This window comes from Delphinapterus leucas, chromosome 5 (assembly GCF_059928025.1).
Source record: "Delphinapterus leucas isolate spDelLeu-1000000601 "Yukka" chromosome 5, BTC_Dleu_Yukka2, whole genome shotgun sequence".
NCBI classification, from domain to species: Eukaryota; Metazoa; Chordata; class Mammalia; order Artiodactyla; family Monodontidae; genus Delphinapterus; species Delphinapterus leucas.
In genome coordinates this window covers 101,504,366-101,517,215 of record NC_143133.1, presented here as the reverse complement: position 1 = coordinate 101,517,215, position 12,850 = coordinate 101,504,366, and the positions used below count along the sequence as shown (strand labels likewise).

At 40.6% G+C, this 12,850-nt stretch overlaps 1 protein-coding gene and 1 pseudogene across 1 annotated transcript; one reads left to right on the top strand and one right to left on the bottom strand.

The window, feature by feature from the left end:
* Nucleotides 1–393: 393 nt before the first annotated feature.
* On the top strand, nt 394–1,820 carry LOC111168103 (tripartite motif-containing protein 60-like; annotated as a pseudogene).
* Nucleotides 1,821–7,893: 6,073 nt separating this feature from the next.
* LOC149749197 (tripartite motif-containing protein 75-like) lies at nt 7,894–9,555 on the bottom strand. The gene is given in 2 exon segments (XM_089912282.1): nt 7,894–9,337; nt 9,340–9,555. Coding segments are annotated over 2 exon segments (1,383 nt in total). The 5' UTR covers nt 9,428–9,555; the 3' UTR covers nt 7,894–8,042.
* Between the last annotated feature and the right edge of the window lie 3,295 nt (nt 9,556–12,850).

The following is a 12,850-nucleotide window of genomic DNA, read 5'->3' as shown; positions in this document are numbered from 1 at the left end:
TCTCTACATTGTAAAGCACTTATTTTGTCTTTCTATACATGAACTATAATTCTCAGAGTGATATTTTGAGATTGTGTGAATATATTATTTCCCATGAAATGTTACCTTACAGTATTTGCAGTCATTGATGATTCTTGCCTGAAATAATTATTATATTGTGATTGCCAGTCTAGGAAATTTTGAAATTAAAAGCTTTTCTCCCCAGTGGAGAGATTACTTGCTTGAACCTGTGGTTAGTTACTTGTAGAAGAAAGTCATTAATGTTAAATCTGGGTGGGCTAATTTGTGATAGAGCTACAAGCAGTGAATCTCCCTTGCCCTTCAAGTTGAGGTAGGTACAGGGGACTGAACATGACTTCGGTGGCTGTCATCAGTATGGCGGTCCAGTGAAACATAAAACTGTTCAATCTGCTATCCCTGGGGGAGGATATCCACTTCTCACTGGGTCTTGAGCTTGAGCGGGCCTTGCCAGAGGGAGCATTCTTATCCACCACTTCTGTTCTCAACTCAGTGGAGTTTGTGACAGCCTTGGTACAGCCACAAGAGGTGTCTAGCTACCCCCATCTGTGTGGATAACTGGAAAGATCCAGTAACCATCAACTGTTGGCACAACTTCTGTCACTCATGCATCAACATGGCTTGGAAGGACCTAGCTGATACCTTCCCCAGCTCAGTCATTTGACTGAAATTGCTAATTTACTCCAGATCAGAAGGAGCACGTGGAAGGGGCAGAAAGAGAGTTCTGTGTGTGAGAAGCACAATCAGTTTCTGGCCCTTTTTAGGGAAGGACCTAGAGGTTTTATGTACACAGTGCAGTTTCTTTATTCAACAATGGAAACACTACATTTGCCCCATTAAGAAAGCTGCCTCTCATCACAAGAAAATTCTACAGTGTACCGTTGAGCACTTGAAGAGTGATATGGAACAAGTTGAAAAAGTGATAACTCTGCAAGCCAGCCAATCAGTTGAACAGAGGAAGCAGGTTAAATATAGGAGAGGAGAAATAAATTTTGAATGTGAGCAAATTTAGACTGTTTCTACAGAATCAGCAAGAGGATATTCCCAGGCAGATGGAAGATGAAGAGATGGACATTTTAACAAAACTCTGTGAAAACTTTGTAACATTTACAGATCATGCTTCCACATTGAAACATCTGCTGAGGGAGGTAGCGGGTAAGTGTGTGCAGTCAGAACTGGAATTACTGAGGCAGGTTAAGAGTATCCAGTGCAAGTATCAAATCCTGAAATGCTCTGAGCATTTTCATTCCAATTAAACAAGTATGGATTTAACCTTCCTCTACAATATTCTGGCATTGATAGAATTACCAAGCCATTTCTAGTAGATGTGATTTTAGACCTTGAAACAGCACATCCTCAACTTATTGTCTCCGAGGATGGAAAAATTGTGCAATATGGAAAGAGAAAGCCAAACTTTTTATTACCCAAGTAGATTTTATCTCTGTCCTGCTGTCCCATGTTGTAATAGATTTCATTCTGGCAGACATTACTGTGAGATAGAAGTGGGAAACAAGACTGTGCCGAGATTATTTTCCTAGGAACTGGCGAAATCACCCAGTAGTTGAGAGTCGATTCTAGGCAGATGGGTGATATGTTTAGAGAACTGATGTTGTGTCAAGTCCTAAGAGAAACCATCCTGTCCATGGTAGAACCCAGTAATATTGGTATTTTTCTGAACTATGAGTTGGGTGAGGTTTCCTTCTACAATTAGAATGATAGATTTGTTCCCTATACTTTTTTTTTAATCTTTATTGGAGTGTAATTGCTTTCCAATGTTGTGTTAGTTTCTGCTGTATAACAAAGTGAATCAGCTATATGTATACATATATCCCCATATCTCCTCCCTCTTGCGTCTCCCTCCCACTCTCCCTATCCCACCCCTCTAGGTGGTTACAAAGCACCAAGCTGATCTCCCTGTGCTATGCGGCTGCTTCCCACTAGCTATCTATTTTACATTTGGCAGTGTGTATATGTCCATGCCACTCTCTCACTTCGTCCCAGCTTACCCTTCCCCCTCCCTGTGTCCTCAAGTCCATTCTCTGTGTCTGCGTCTTTATTCCTGTCCTGCCCCTGGGTTCTTCAGAACATTTTTCCCCCTTTTTTTAGATTCTATACATATGTGTTAGCATATGCTATTTCTTTTTCTCTTTCTGACGTACTTCACTCTGTATGACAGACTCTAGGTCCATCCACCTCACTACAAATAACTCAATTTCGTTTCTTTTTATGGCTGAGTAATATTCCACTATATATATGGGCCACATCTTCTTTATCCATTCATCTGTCAATGAACACTTAGGGTGCTTCCATTTCGTGGCTATTGTAAATAGTGCTGCAATGAACATTGTGGTACATGACTCTTTTTGAATTATGGTTGAAAAAGTACTTTAAATATCAATGGACTAAAAAGTCTGATCAAAAGACATACAGTGGCAGATTGGAAAATAAAACAAGACTCTACAACATGCTGTCTACAAGAGACCTACTTTAAGGCAAAAGACACACATATTTTGGAAGTGAGGGGATGGAAAAAATATTTCATCCCAATGGAAATTAAAAGAAAGTAGTGGTATCAATACACATGCCAGACAAAATAGACTTTAAAACAAAAGCCAGAAAGAAAGATGAAGTAGGACTCTATATAATGGTAAAAGAGTCAATACCTTAAGAGGCTATCAAACTCTTTAACATATATGCACCCTGAATAGGAGCACCTAAATACACAAAACAAATACTAACAGACAGAGAAGGAGAAATTGACAGGAATATGGTAAGAGTCAGAGACTTTAACAGTCCAGTGACATCAATGGACACATCTTCCAGGCAGAAAATCAATATGGCAACAGAAATCCTAAAAGACACAATAAGACAGCTAGACTTAATTGATACATACAGGATGCCACATCCAAAAAAAACCCAGAATACACATTATTTCAAATGCATATGGAACATTCTCTAGGATAGACAACAGTCTAGGACACAAAACAAGCCTTAACAAATTTAAGAGGGTAGAAATTATTTCAAGCATCTTTTCTGACCTCAATGGCATGAAATTAGAAATCAACCACAGAATGAGAAAAAAATAATACATGGGGACTAAACAACAGGCAACTAAAAAGCTATTGGGTCAACTATGAAATCAAATAGAAAATTTAAAAATACCTTGAGCCAAACAGCAATGTAAACATAACCATATAAATGCTATGGGAAGCAGCAAAATCAGTTCTAAGCAGGAAGCCTATACCATACAGAACCTCCTCATAAAACAAGAAGCACTCCACATGAACAACCTAACCTACCACCTGTAAGAATTAGAGAAAGGACAAACAAAACTGAAAGTCAGAAAAAGGAAGGAAATAATAAAGATGAGAGATGAAATAAATAAAATAGAGATTAATAAAAACAATATAGAAAATTAATAAAACCAAGAGCTGTTTTTTTGGGAGGATAAACACAATTGACAAACCTCTGGCTAGGTTCACCAAGAAGAAAAGAGACAGGACCCATTAAACAAAATAAGCAACGAAAGAGAAGAAATAACAACGGATATTGCAGAAATAAAAAATACCATAAGAAAATATTATGAACAGTTATATGCCAACAAAATGGACAACCTAGAAGAAATCGACCAGTTTTTAGAAAATACAGCATGGCAAAATGGATCAAGAAGAAACAGATAATTTGAACAGACAGATCACTAGAAATAAAATAAAATTTATAGGAAAAAGAAACTCCCTGCAAACAAAAGTCCAGGACCAGATGGCTTCACTGGGGAAATGTATCAAGTCTACAAAGAATAATTTATACCGATCCTTCACAAACTCTGCAAAAATACTGAAAAGGAGGCAACACTCTCAAAGACATTCTATGAAGCCACCAGCACCCTGATACCAAAAGGAGACAAAGATACCACCAAAAAATACGATTATAGGTGAATATCTTAGATGAATACAGATGCCAGAATTCTCAACAAAATATTAGCAAACCAAATCCAAGATCACATAAAAAAGATTATACCAGCAAGCCCACCCCTGGGCATATATTAGGAGAAAACCATAATTTGAAAAGATACATGCACCCCAATGTTCATTACAGCACTGTTTACAATAACCAGGACATGGAAGCAACCTAAATGTCCATCAACAGAGGAATGGATAAAGAGGATGTGGTACATATATACAATGGAATATTACTCAGCCATAAAAAAGAACAAAATAAAGCCATTTGCAGCAACATGGATTGACCTAAAGATTGACATGATGAGAGAAAGACAAATATCATAAGATTTTTTTTTGCTTTTTGTGCATATTCCACTTATATGTGGAATCTAAAAAAAGTGTACAAATGAACTTATCTACAAAACAGAAGTAGAGATACAGATATAGAAAACAAACATATGGTTTCCAGGGGCTAAGGGGGGAGGGGTTAATTGGGAGAATGGGATTGACGTATACATGCTACCATATATAAAATAGATAACTAATAAAGACCTACTCTATAGCGCAGGGAACTCTACTCAATACTTTGCAATGGCCTATATGGGAAAAGAATCTAGGAAATAGTGGGTGTGTGTGTATGTATAACTGATTCACTTTGCTGTATACCTGAAGCTAATACAGCACTGTAAATCAACTATAATCCAATAAAAATTAAAAAAAAGAAAGATCATTCAAGATGACCAAGTAGAATTCATCCTAAGTTCACAAGGATGGTTTAACATACACAAATCAATCAATGTGATAAACCACATCAACAAAAGATAAAAACCACCTGACCATCTCAATAGATGCCGAAAAAACATTTAATAAATTTAACATCCCTGCATGACAAAAACTCTCACCAAAGTGGGTATAGAGGGGATATATATCAACATAATTTAAACCATTTATGACCAACGACCAACATAATACTCAACAGTGAAAAGCTGAAAGATTGCCTGCTAAATTCTGGAAAAAGACAAGGATGCTCAATCTCATCACCTCTATTCAACGGAGTATTGGACCTCCTAGTCATAGCATTCAGACAAGAAAAATAAATAAAATGTATGCAAATTGGAAGGAAAGAGGTAATATTGTCAGTATATGCCATTATCATGATACTCTATATAGAAAATCCTAAAGACTCCACGCAAAAACTATTAGAACTGTTAAATGAATTGAGCAAGGTAGCAAGATACAAGATTAACATACAGAAATTTGTTGAATTTCTTTACATTAACAGTGAAATATCAAAAAGAGAAAGTTAAAAAAAAAATCACATTTAAAATCACATTGAGGGCTTCCCTGGTGGCACAGTGGTTAAGAGTCCTCCTACCGATGCAGGGGACACGAGTTCTTGCCCCGGTCCGGGAAAATCCCACCTGCCGCGGAGCAGCTAGGCCCGTGAGCCATGGCTGCTGAGCCTGCGCGTCCGGAGCCTGTGCTCCGCAACGGGAGAGGCCACAACAGTGAGAGGCCTGCGTACCAAAAAACAAAAAAAATCACATTGAAAAAAAAAAGAAACCCCTCAGAATAAACCTAAGCAAGGAGGTGAAATACTTACATGCTGAGAAGTATAAAACACTGATAAAGGAAATTGAAGATGATTCAAGGAAATAGAAAGATATCCCATGCTCTTGGAAGAATTAATGTAGTTAAAATGGTCATACTTCCCAAAGCAATCTACAGATTTAATGTGATCCTTATCAAATGACCCATGACATTTTTCACAGAGCAAGAACAAAAAATCCTAAAATTTATATGGGACCTCAAAAGGCCCAGAATTGCCAAAGCAAGTCTTAAAAAAAAGAAGAAAGTACCCTACAAATTTCAGAGGACTACTACAAAGCTTTAGGAATCAAAACAGCATAGTATTGACACAAAAACAGACATATGGATCAATGGAACAGAATACAGGGCCCAGAAATAAACCCACACACCTACAGTCCATTAATTTTAAAAAGTAGGCAAGATTATACAATGGAGAAAAGACTGTCCCTTCAGCAAGTGATGTTGGGAAAGGTAGACCACTGTATGTAAATCAATAAAGTTTGAACACTCCCTCACACCATACACAAAAATAAAATTTCTTAAAGACGTAGATATAAGACATGACAGCAGAAAACTCCTAGAACAGGGCAAAACATTCTCTGACAGAAATCACTGCAATGTTTTCTTAGATCAGTCTCCCAAGGCAAAAAAAAAAAAAAAAAAGCAAAAATAAACAAATGGGACCTAATCAAACTTATATGCTTCTGCACAGAAAAGAAAACCATAAATAAAATGAAAAGACAACCTATGGACTGGGAGAAAATATTTGCAAATGATGCAACCAACAAGGGCTTAACTTCCAAAATATACAAAGAGTTCAAACAACTCAACATGGACAAAATAAACCCAATCAAAAAATGTGCAGAGGACTTAAATAGACATTTTTCCAAAGAAGACATCCAGATGGCCAACGAGCAAATGAAAAGATGCCCAATGTGGCTAATTATTGGAGAAAAGCAATCAAAACATCAATGAGGTATCACCTCCCACTGGTCAGAATGGCCATCATCAAAAAGTCTACAAATAATAGATGCTGGAGAGGGTGTGGAGAAAAGGGAACCCTTCTACACTGTTCATGGGAACGTAAATTCGTTCAGCCACAATGGAAAACAGTATGGAGGTTCCTTAGAAAGTATAGAATTACCATATGATCCAGCAATCCCAATCCTGGGCATATATCCGGAAAAGAGGAAAACTAATTCGAACAGATATGTGCACCACAATGTTCATAGCAGCACTACTTACAATAGCAAAGACGTGGAAGCAACCTAAATGTCCATCAACAGAAGAATGGATAAAGAAGATGTGGTACATATATACAATGGAATATTACTCCATAGAAAAGAATAAAATAGAAAGAATATTATAGAATAAAATAGCCATAGAAAAGAATAAAATAATGCCATCTGCAGCGACATGGATGGGCCTAGAGATTGTCATGCTGAGTGAAGTAAGTAAGATGGAGAAAGGCAAATATCATAGGATATCACTTATATGTGAAATCTAAAATATAGTAAAAATGAACTTATATACAAAAGAGAAACCGACTCACAGAAATAGAAAACTCATGGTTACCAAACAGGAGAGGAGGGAGGGATAAATTAGGAGTGTGGGAGTAACAGGTACATCCCACCCTACATAAAATAAATAAACAACAGGATTTACTCTATAGTACAGTATATATACATACATACACTACTGAATCAGTTCGCTTTACATCTGAAACTAATACAATACTGTGAATCAACTATACTTCAAAAAAGACAAATTAGATATTTTGTGATAGAATTTTCTGGAAGAACCAATAGTGTGAAGTGGTTTCTTTCCTTTGTTTTGTTTTGTTTTTGGTAAATATTACATTTTCAAGGAATTTGTAATAGATTTCCAAACTTTTCACAGGAGAAATGGGGAATTGCAAGTTCAGTATTATAATTTTAGAAAACATAGGCTGAAACATCCTGCATTATGGTAGTTGAAAAATAAAAATGAATATACCCTGCCTCTGGGGATCAGAATATCTGAAAAATAAACTTGGATTATACAGTATTCTAAGGACCATTATGGTCAACCCAGTGAGGCAAAACTCAAGCCACACAAAATTTGATTCTGCTGTCAAAACTGCTAATGCCACAAACACACCAAGAGGGTGTAAAATGGTTTATTTGCACTCACTGAATCTTCATGTGGAGTCAGGGAGGCCACCGGTCCAAAAATGGCTTGAGAGAAGGGGAAAAAGCCGCTAGCTTGGAGGTTTTTGCTGGTTTGGAAGAGCTCCTCTGCAGGCAGGGCCTTCCTGGGTTAGAACCACCCTAAACCTAGTCAAGGTCAGGCTGCCCTGACCATTTGCCCAGATATGGGGCAGAGGTGAAGCCAGAGGGGGAGTATTAAAAAGACATCAGCAGTCAGACATCAAAGATGGACTCAGACTCTTTATTGCAAGGACTTTCCCTGGACACAGGAAGAAAGTAGAACACACAGAATGTCTTCCAAGGGGGCTCAGCACTCACCTTCAACTAGACTTATTGTAAGAGATTTGGAAGAAGGTCCAATAGAGAAATAGGGCATAAGTCTTTCTGTAAATATGTCACTGAATGTATATAAATGAGATCTATCATTCAAATTGTAAAAAGAAACTTCCCCCAACTCGTAGTCCAGAAAAACACCAATCCAACAGGTGTATCCTGAATTCCGTATGCCATGAGTAGTACCCCAGAGCTGAATTCGCCAGCAACCATTGCTTGGTGATGGTGATGATGGAGCATTTCTGGGGCAAGTTTCTTTACACACACCTAAGGACCATTCACCCAGGCCTTTTTCTTTTACCTGCCAAAAATGCCTGCCAGCGTCAAATCCCTCAGAACTCAGGACTTCTAGGTGAGAAGTAAATGCCTCGGGATTAAGAACACAGTTTGGTTCCATCCCTCGAAATGTTGCCATTTTCCTGTCCTGTGAGATGATGAGACTGTGGTGAGCAGTTTCAGGATTAAATGTCAAGTCTACGTGAAATGTGCTGATCATTTTGTGGAGGCCAAAATATTGTTGGGGGAGAGTGAAAACCTCCTCCTTTAAATCATAAGAAAAGCCTGTTGGACTCTCTAAGTTTTCATATGTGCTGTGGATCCTTTCAATGTCTGTCAGTAAATCCAGGTCAGGCTGCAAACACTTCTCAGTTATTTCATCAAGCAGACTTTGCAACGTGGGTCCGTGGTTTGATATTTGGTTTTTTTCTTCAATTATTTTATCTTGAACACGCTTCTCTTCATTTAGTAACCTAACATGAACTAGATCGTGCTCCATTCCCAAGAAATGCTTAATGTGTACAACTTCAGAGTACAATTAATTCCTTTGATTCTCTACCTCCCACATCAAGTCAGATGATTTGGAGATTTGCATCTCTAATGCCTTTTCAGCATCTTCAAGCTGCTTTGTCAGGGGCTCAATGTGGGCTTTGATCCTCCTCCTGGGAGAGGGTGCAGCCTGCTCCATGGGTGCCAGGGGGTGACCACGGTGGTCAGAGAAGACCCTGCACTGGGGACACAGCAGCTCCAGGTCCTTCTCACAGAACAGGCTCAGAACATGCCTGTGCTTCTCACACAGGGGTTTCTCTTTCTGCCATTTCTTCATGTCCTCCGTGTTGGGAAGGTTCCTCACACAATCAATCATGAGACATAACTGGCTGTTCCTCCTGATGCCCTTGTCAGGGCAGGGCTGGAGGCAGACACGACAGGGGAAGATGTCGTGGAGACCCTCCCAGCACTGCTGGATGCAGGGGTAACAAGGAGTTGTGCCCAGTCAGTGGTCACTGCATCTCTCAGGTAATCCAGGCAGATGGGGCAGCTGGCCTCTGCTTGGAGCTGTGCCAGGGAAGATGCCAGGGCCATTGTGCAGGGAGGGTTTACGTCTGAGGAGACTCCCTTCAGAGAAACCTGGCTCTCCAGGGATGGGGACAAATGAGAACCACCTGACCCTTCAGCCTTCTCTCTGCTCCTTCATGGCTGCCAGTAGGTTTGCCAGGATCTGCAGGGAGCTGTGGCCACTCAGGCCTATTTCTACCCCTTCCCTTCAACCCTTCAGCAGCCGCCAGGAGGACTGAGAGCCCCAGTCAGTCTCTGCTTCCTTTGGCACTTCTGTCCCTTTTACTTAATGGGCTGAATGAAAGCGAGCTTTCTAGGTGGTCCTCTTCTTCACAGAGAGCCACTGCTCCCAGTAGTGACGAAAATCAACAGCACAGGGACACAATCGGCAAAATCCAGGTGTGGGCAACTCTATGGCACAACTCACCAGCTCCTTCAAGAAAATAGTAACAAGAGGGAAAAGAATGTATATTACAGAAATAAAGAGCATGTATGTAATCAACAATATTTGACAAGGCTTTTATTCTTAATTGAAATACATACATCCAAACAAAAAGACAATTGTAGTCAGTTGGGACTGTGGACATGTGATAATTTTTTAAAGGTTATTAATGAAAAGACATCCTATACTTGAAAGACACAGAGTACACTACTTACATTGAAAACCCTATGATATGCAGGATTTGCTTCCCAGTGATGAGGAGCAGGGTTGGCTGGGGGCATCACTCACTTGATGTGTACGTGGGATGTTGTGGGCTGAACTGTGTGCCCCCCACGGTCCATAAGTTGAAGCTTAACTCCCAGTACATCAGAATGGGACCCTATATGGTAATAAAGTCTGTAATGTGCTGATTAAGGTAAAATGAGGCTGCTGGGGAGAGGCCCTTATGCAACATTGACAGATGTCCTTAGAAGGGGAAGAGACATCAGGGATGGGCATCCACAGAGGAAAGGCCATGTGAGGTCACAGCCAGGAGGAGGCCACCTGGGAGAGAGGCCTCAGGAGAAAGTGAGCCTGCCAGGACTTTGATATTCAACTTCCAGCCTCCAGAACTGGGAAAATGAGTTTCTGTTGTTGAAGTCACTCTAACAGTGTGTGGTTTTTTGTTTTGTCAACACTTGGAAAGGATACATTGGGTTTGTTCTACTATTTCCCCATTAAATTACAAGCGTAACTTGTTCTATGTAAAAACTCTTTTCACAAGGCTGACCAGTGTTCTCAGTGTGCTCCTGCCCCAGCCAGACCAGCCAGCTTTTCTCTTCTTTCTTTGAGCCACAACTCTCCCTCTTCCTCCATCCTAAAGTGTCCACACCCCTTCAGTCTCTGTATCCAAGGGGAAAGTTAGAGATTACAGCAGACTCAGAAGACGTACCAACCTGGGAATGTAATTTGGTGTAGCCAATATGCAAAACAGTATGGAGGTTCCTCAAAAAAACTAAAAATAGGGCTTCCCTGGTGGCGCAGTGGTTGAGAGTCCGCCTGCCAATGCAGGGGACACAGGTTCGGGCCCTGGTCCGGGAAGATCCCACATGCTGCGGAGCAGCTGGACCCGTGAGCCATGGCCACTGAGCCTGCGCGTCTGGAGCCTGTGCTCCACAACGGGAGAGGCCACAACAGTGAGAGGCCCGCGTACCACAAAAAAAAAAAAAAACTAAAAACTAAAAATAGAATTACCATATGACCTGGCAATCTCACTTCTGGGCATATAGCTGGACAAAACTATAATCCAAAGCGACACATGCACCCTTATGTTCATTGCAGCACTATTCACAATAGACAAGACATGGAAACAACTTAAATGTCCATCAACAGGGGAAAGAATTAAGAAGATATGGTATATATATACAATGGAATTCTACTCAGCCATTAAAAAGAATGAAATAATGCCATTTGCAGTAACATGGATGGAACTAGAGATTATCATACTAAGTCAGAAAGAGAAAGACTAATGCCATATGATACCATTTATATGTATAACAGAAGACATGGTACAAATTAACCTATCTATGAAACAGAAACAGACTCACAGACATAGAGAACAGACTTGTGGTTGGAAAAGGGAAGGGGAGGAAGATGGACAGAATGGGAGTTTGGGGTTAGCAGATGCAAACTATTATACATAGAATGAATAAACAACAAGGTCCTACTGTATAACACAGGGAACTGATATAAACCATAATGGAAAAAAAATGTATATGTATATATAATATGAATCACTTTGCTATACAGCAGAAATTAACAAAACATTGTAAATCAACTGTACTTCAATTAAAAAAAAAATGATGTACCACCATTACAAGTAATTGACCTGAGCTGGCTGCAAGTTCAAATACATGAAAATAATACTATCATTCTAAGACAGGAAGACAAGAGCACAGACATTTTGGAAAAGGACCTGGGAACAGCCTTGGGCACAACAGGCATTGCAGGTTAAAGAACAAAGTCCCTGGGGCCTGAGTCCCAAAAGAAGAAAAAGAAACAGGGCTTAAAAGGTTAACCTTATCTCTGTTACACTAAAACAGATTTCACACAGTTGATTACAATATCAAAGGAAACTGTGTGTATATGTCCTTATGATAGCCAGCAATTATTTATCTTCCATAAAGTAACAACACAGGCACATACATAAAACCTTAACTAGGGAGCCCATATATTGAGAAGAAAACGGAACAGCTGAGAGCAGGGTGCTTGACACACAGCAGGTCCCAAACCCACACCTGCCCCCCACCCCTCAGCCACAGGAGCCCCTGGGACTTGCCCACACCTCCCGCAGGTGAGAGGCAGATGTCAGGTCACATCCACACCCACAGCTAAAGATTCCCTCCTCCCTATTCTCCTCTGAACCCACAGAATTTTCCACTCTGCCAGCCAGAGAGTCTGTTCCAAACGAATGGAATGAGAACCTCCTGCCCTCTAGGACCTCCCAGACCACCCCAACTTGGCCCTTCTCCACCAGGGTGGGGTCACACAGTGTCCCCTGAGTAGCTTGTTTGTCCCTGCTCAGGCCCACCTGAGATTCTGTCCCCAAGTCCATGCTCGCCTGCTCATGCTTCTCAGTCTTGGCTCTGTGTTGGGGGAGCTGCTCTGTATCCTCAAGGCCTTTGTGGGTATCCTGGCTCCACCCACTGGGACTCTTGGCTTCTTCCCCACAGAGCAGAAGGTCTTCCTCAATCCAGGTCTGGATCCAAGTCTGAAAGCATGAAACAGCCCACCTTCTCTGTTCATTGCTGGGGTCAGAATCTGGCCCCTTGGGCCTTTATAAGCCTGTAGTGAGGTGGCTTCCTTCATCCCAATGGACAGACTGCAGATGCAATCAGCCTGGGAGATTACAGGCTGCTGATGGCACCTCCCATCTTCCTCTCTGATTGCGTCTTCTGTCCAGGGCGTGGAAGACACTCTTACCTTAATCCCCTCTCTCTAATCCCATCAATGATCTAGTTTCTGGATCT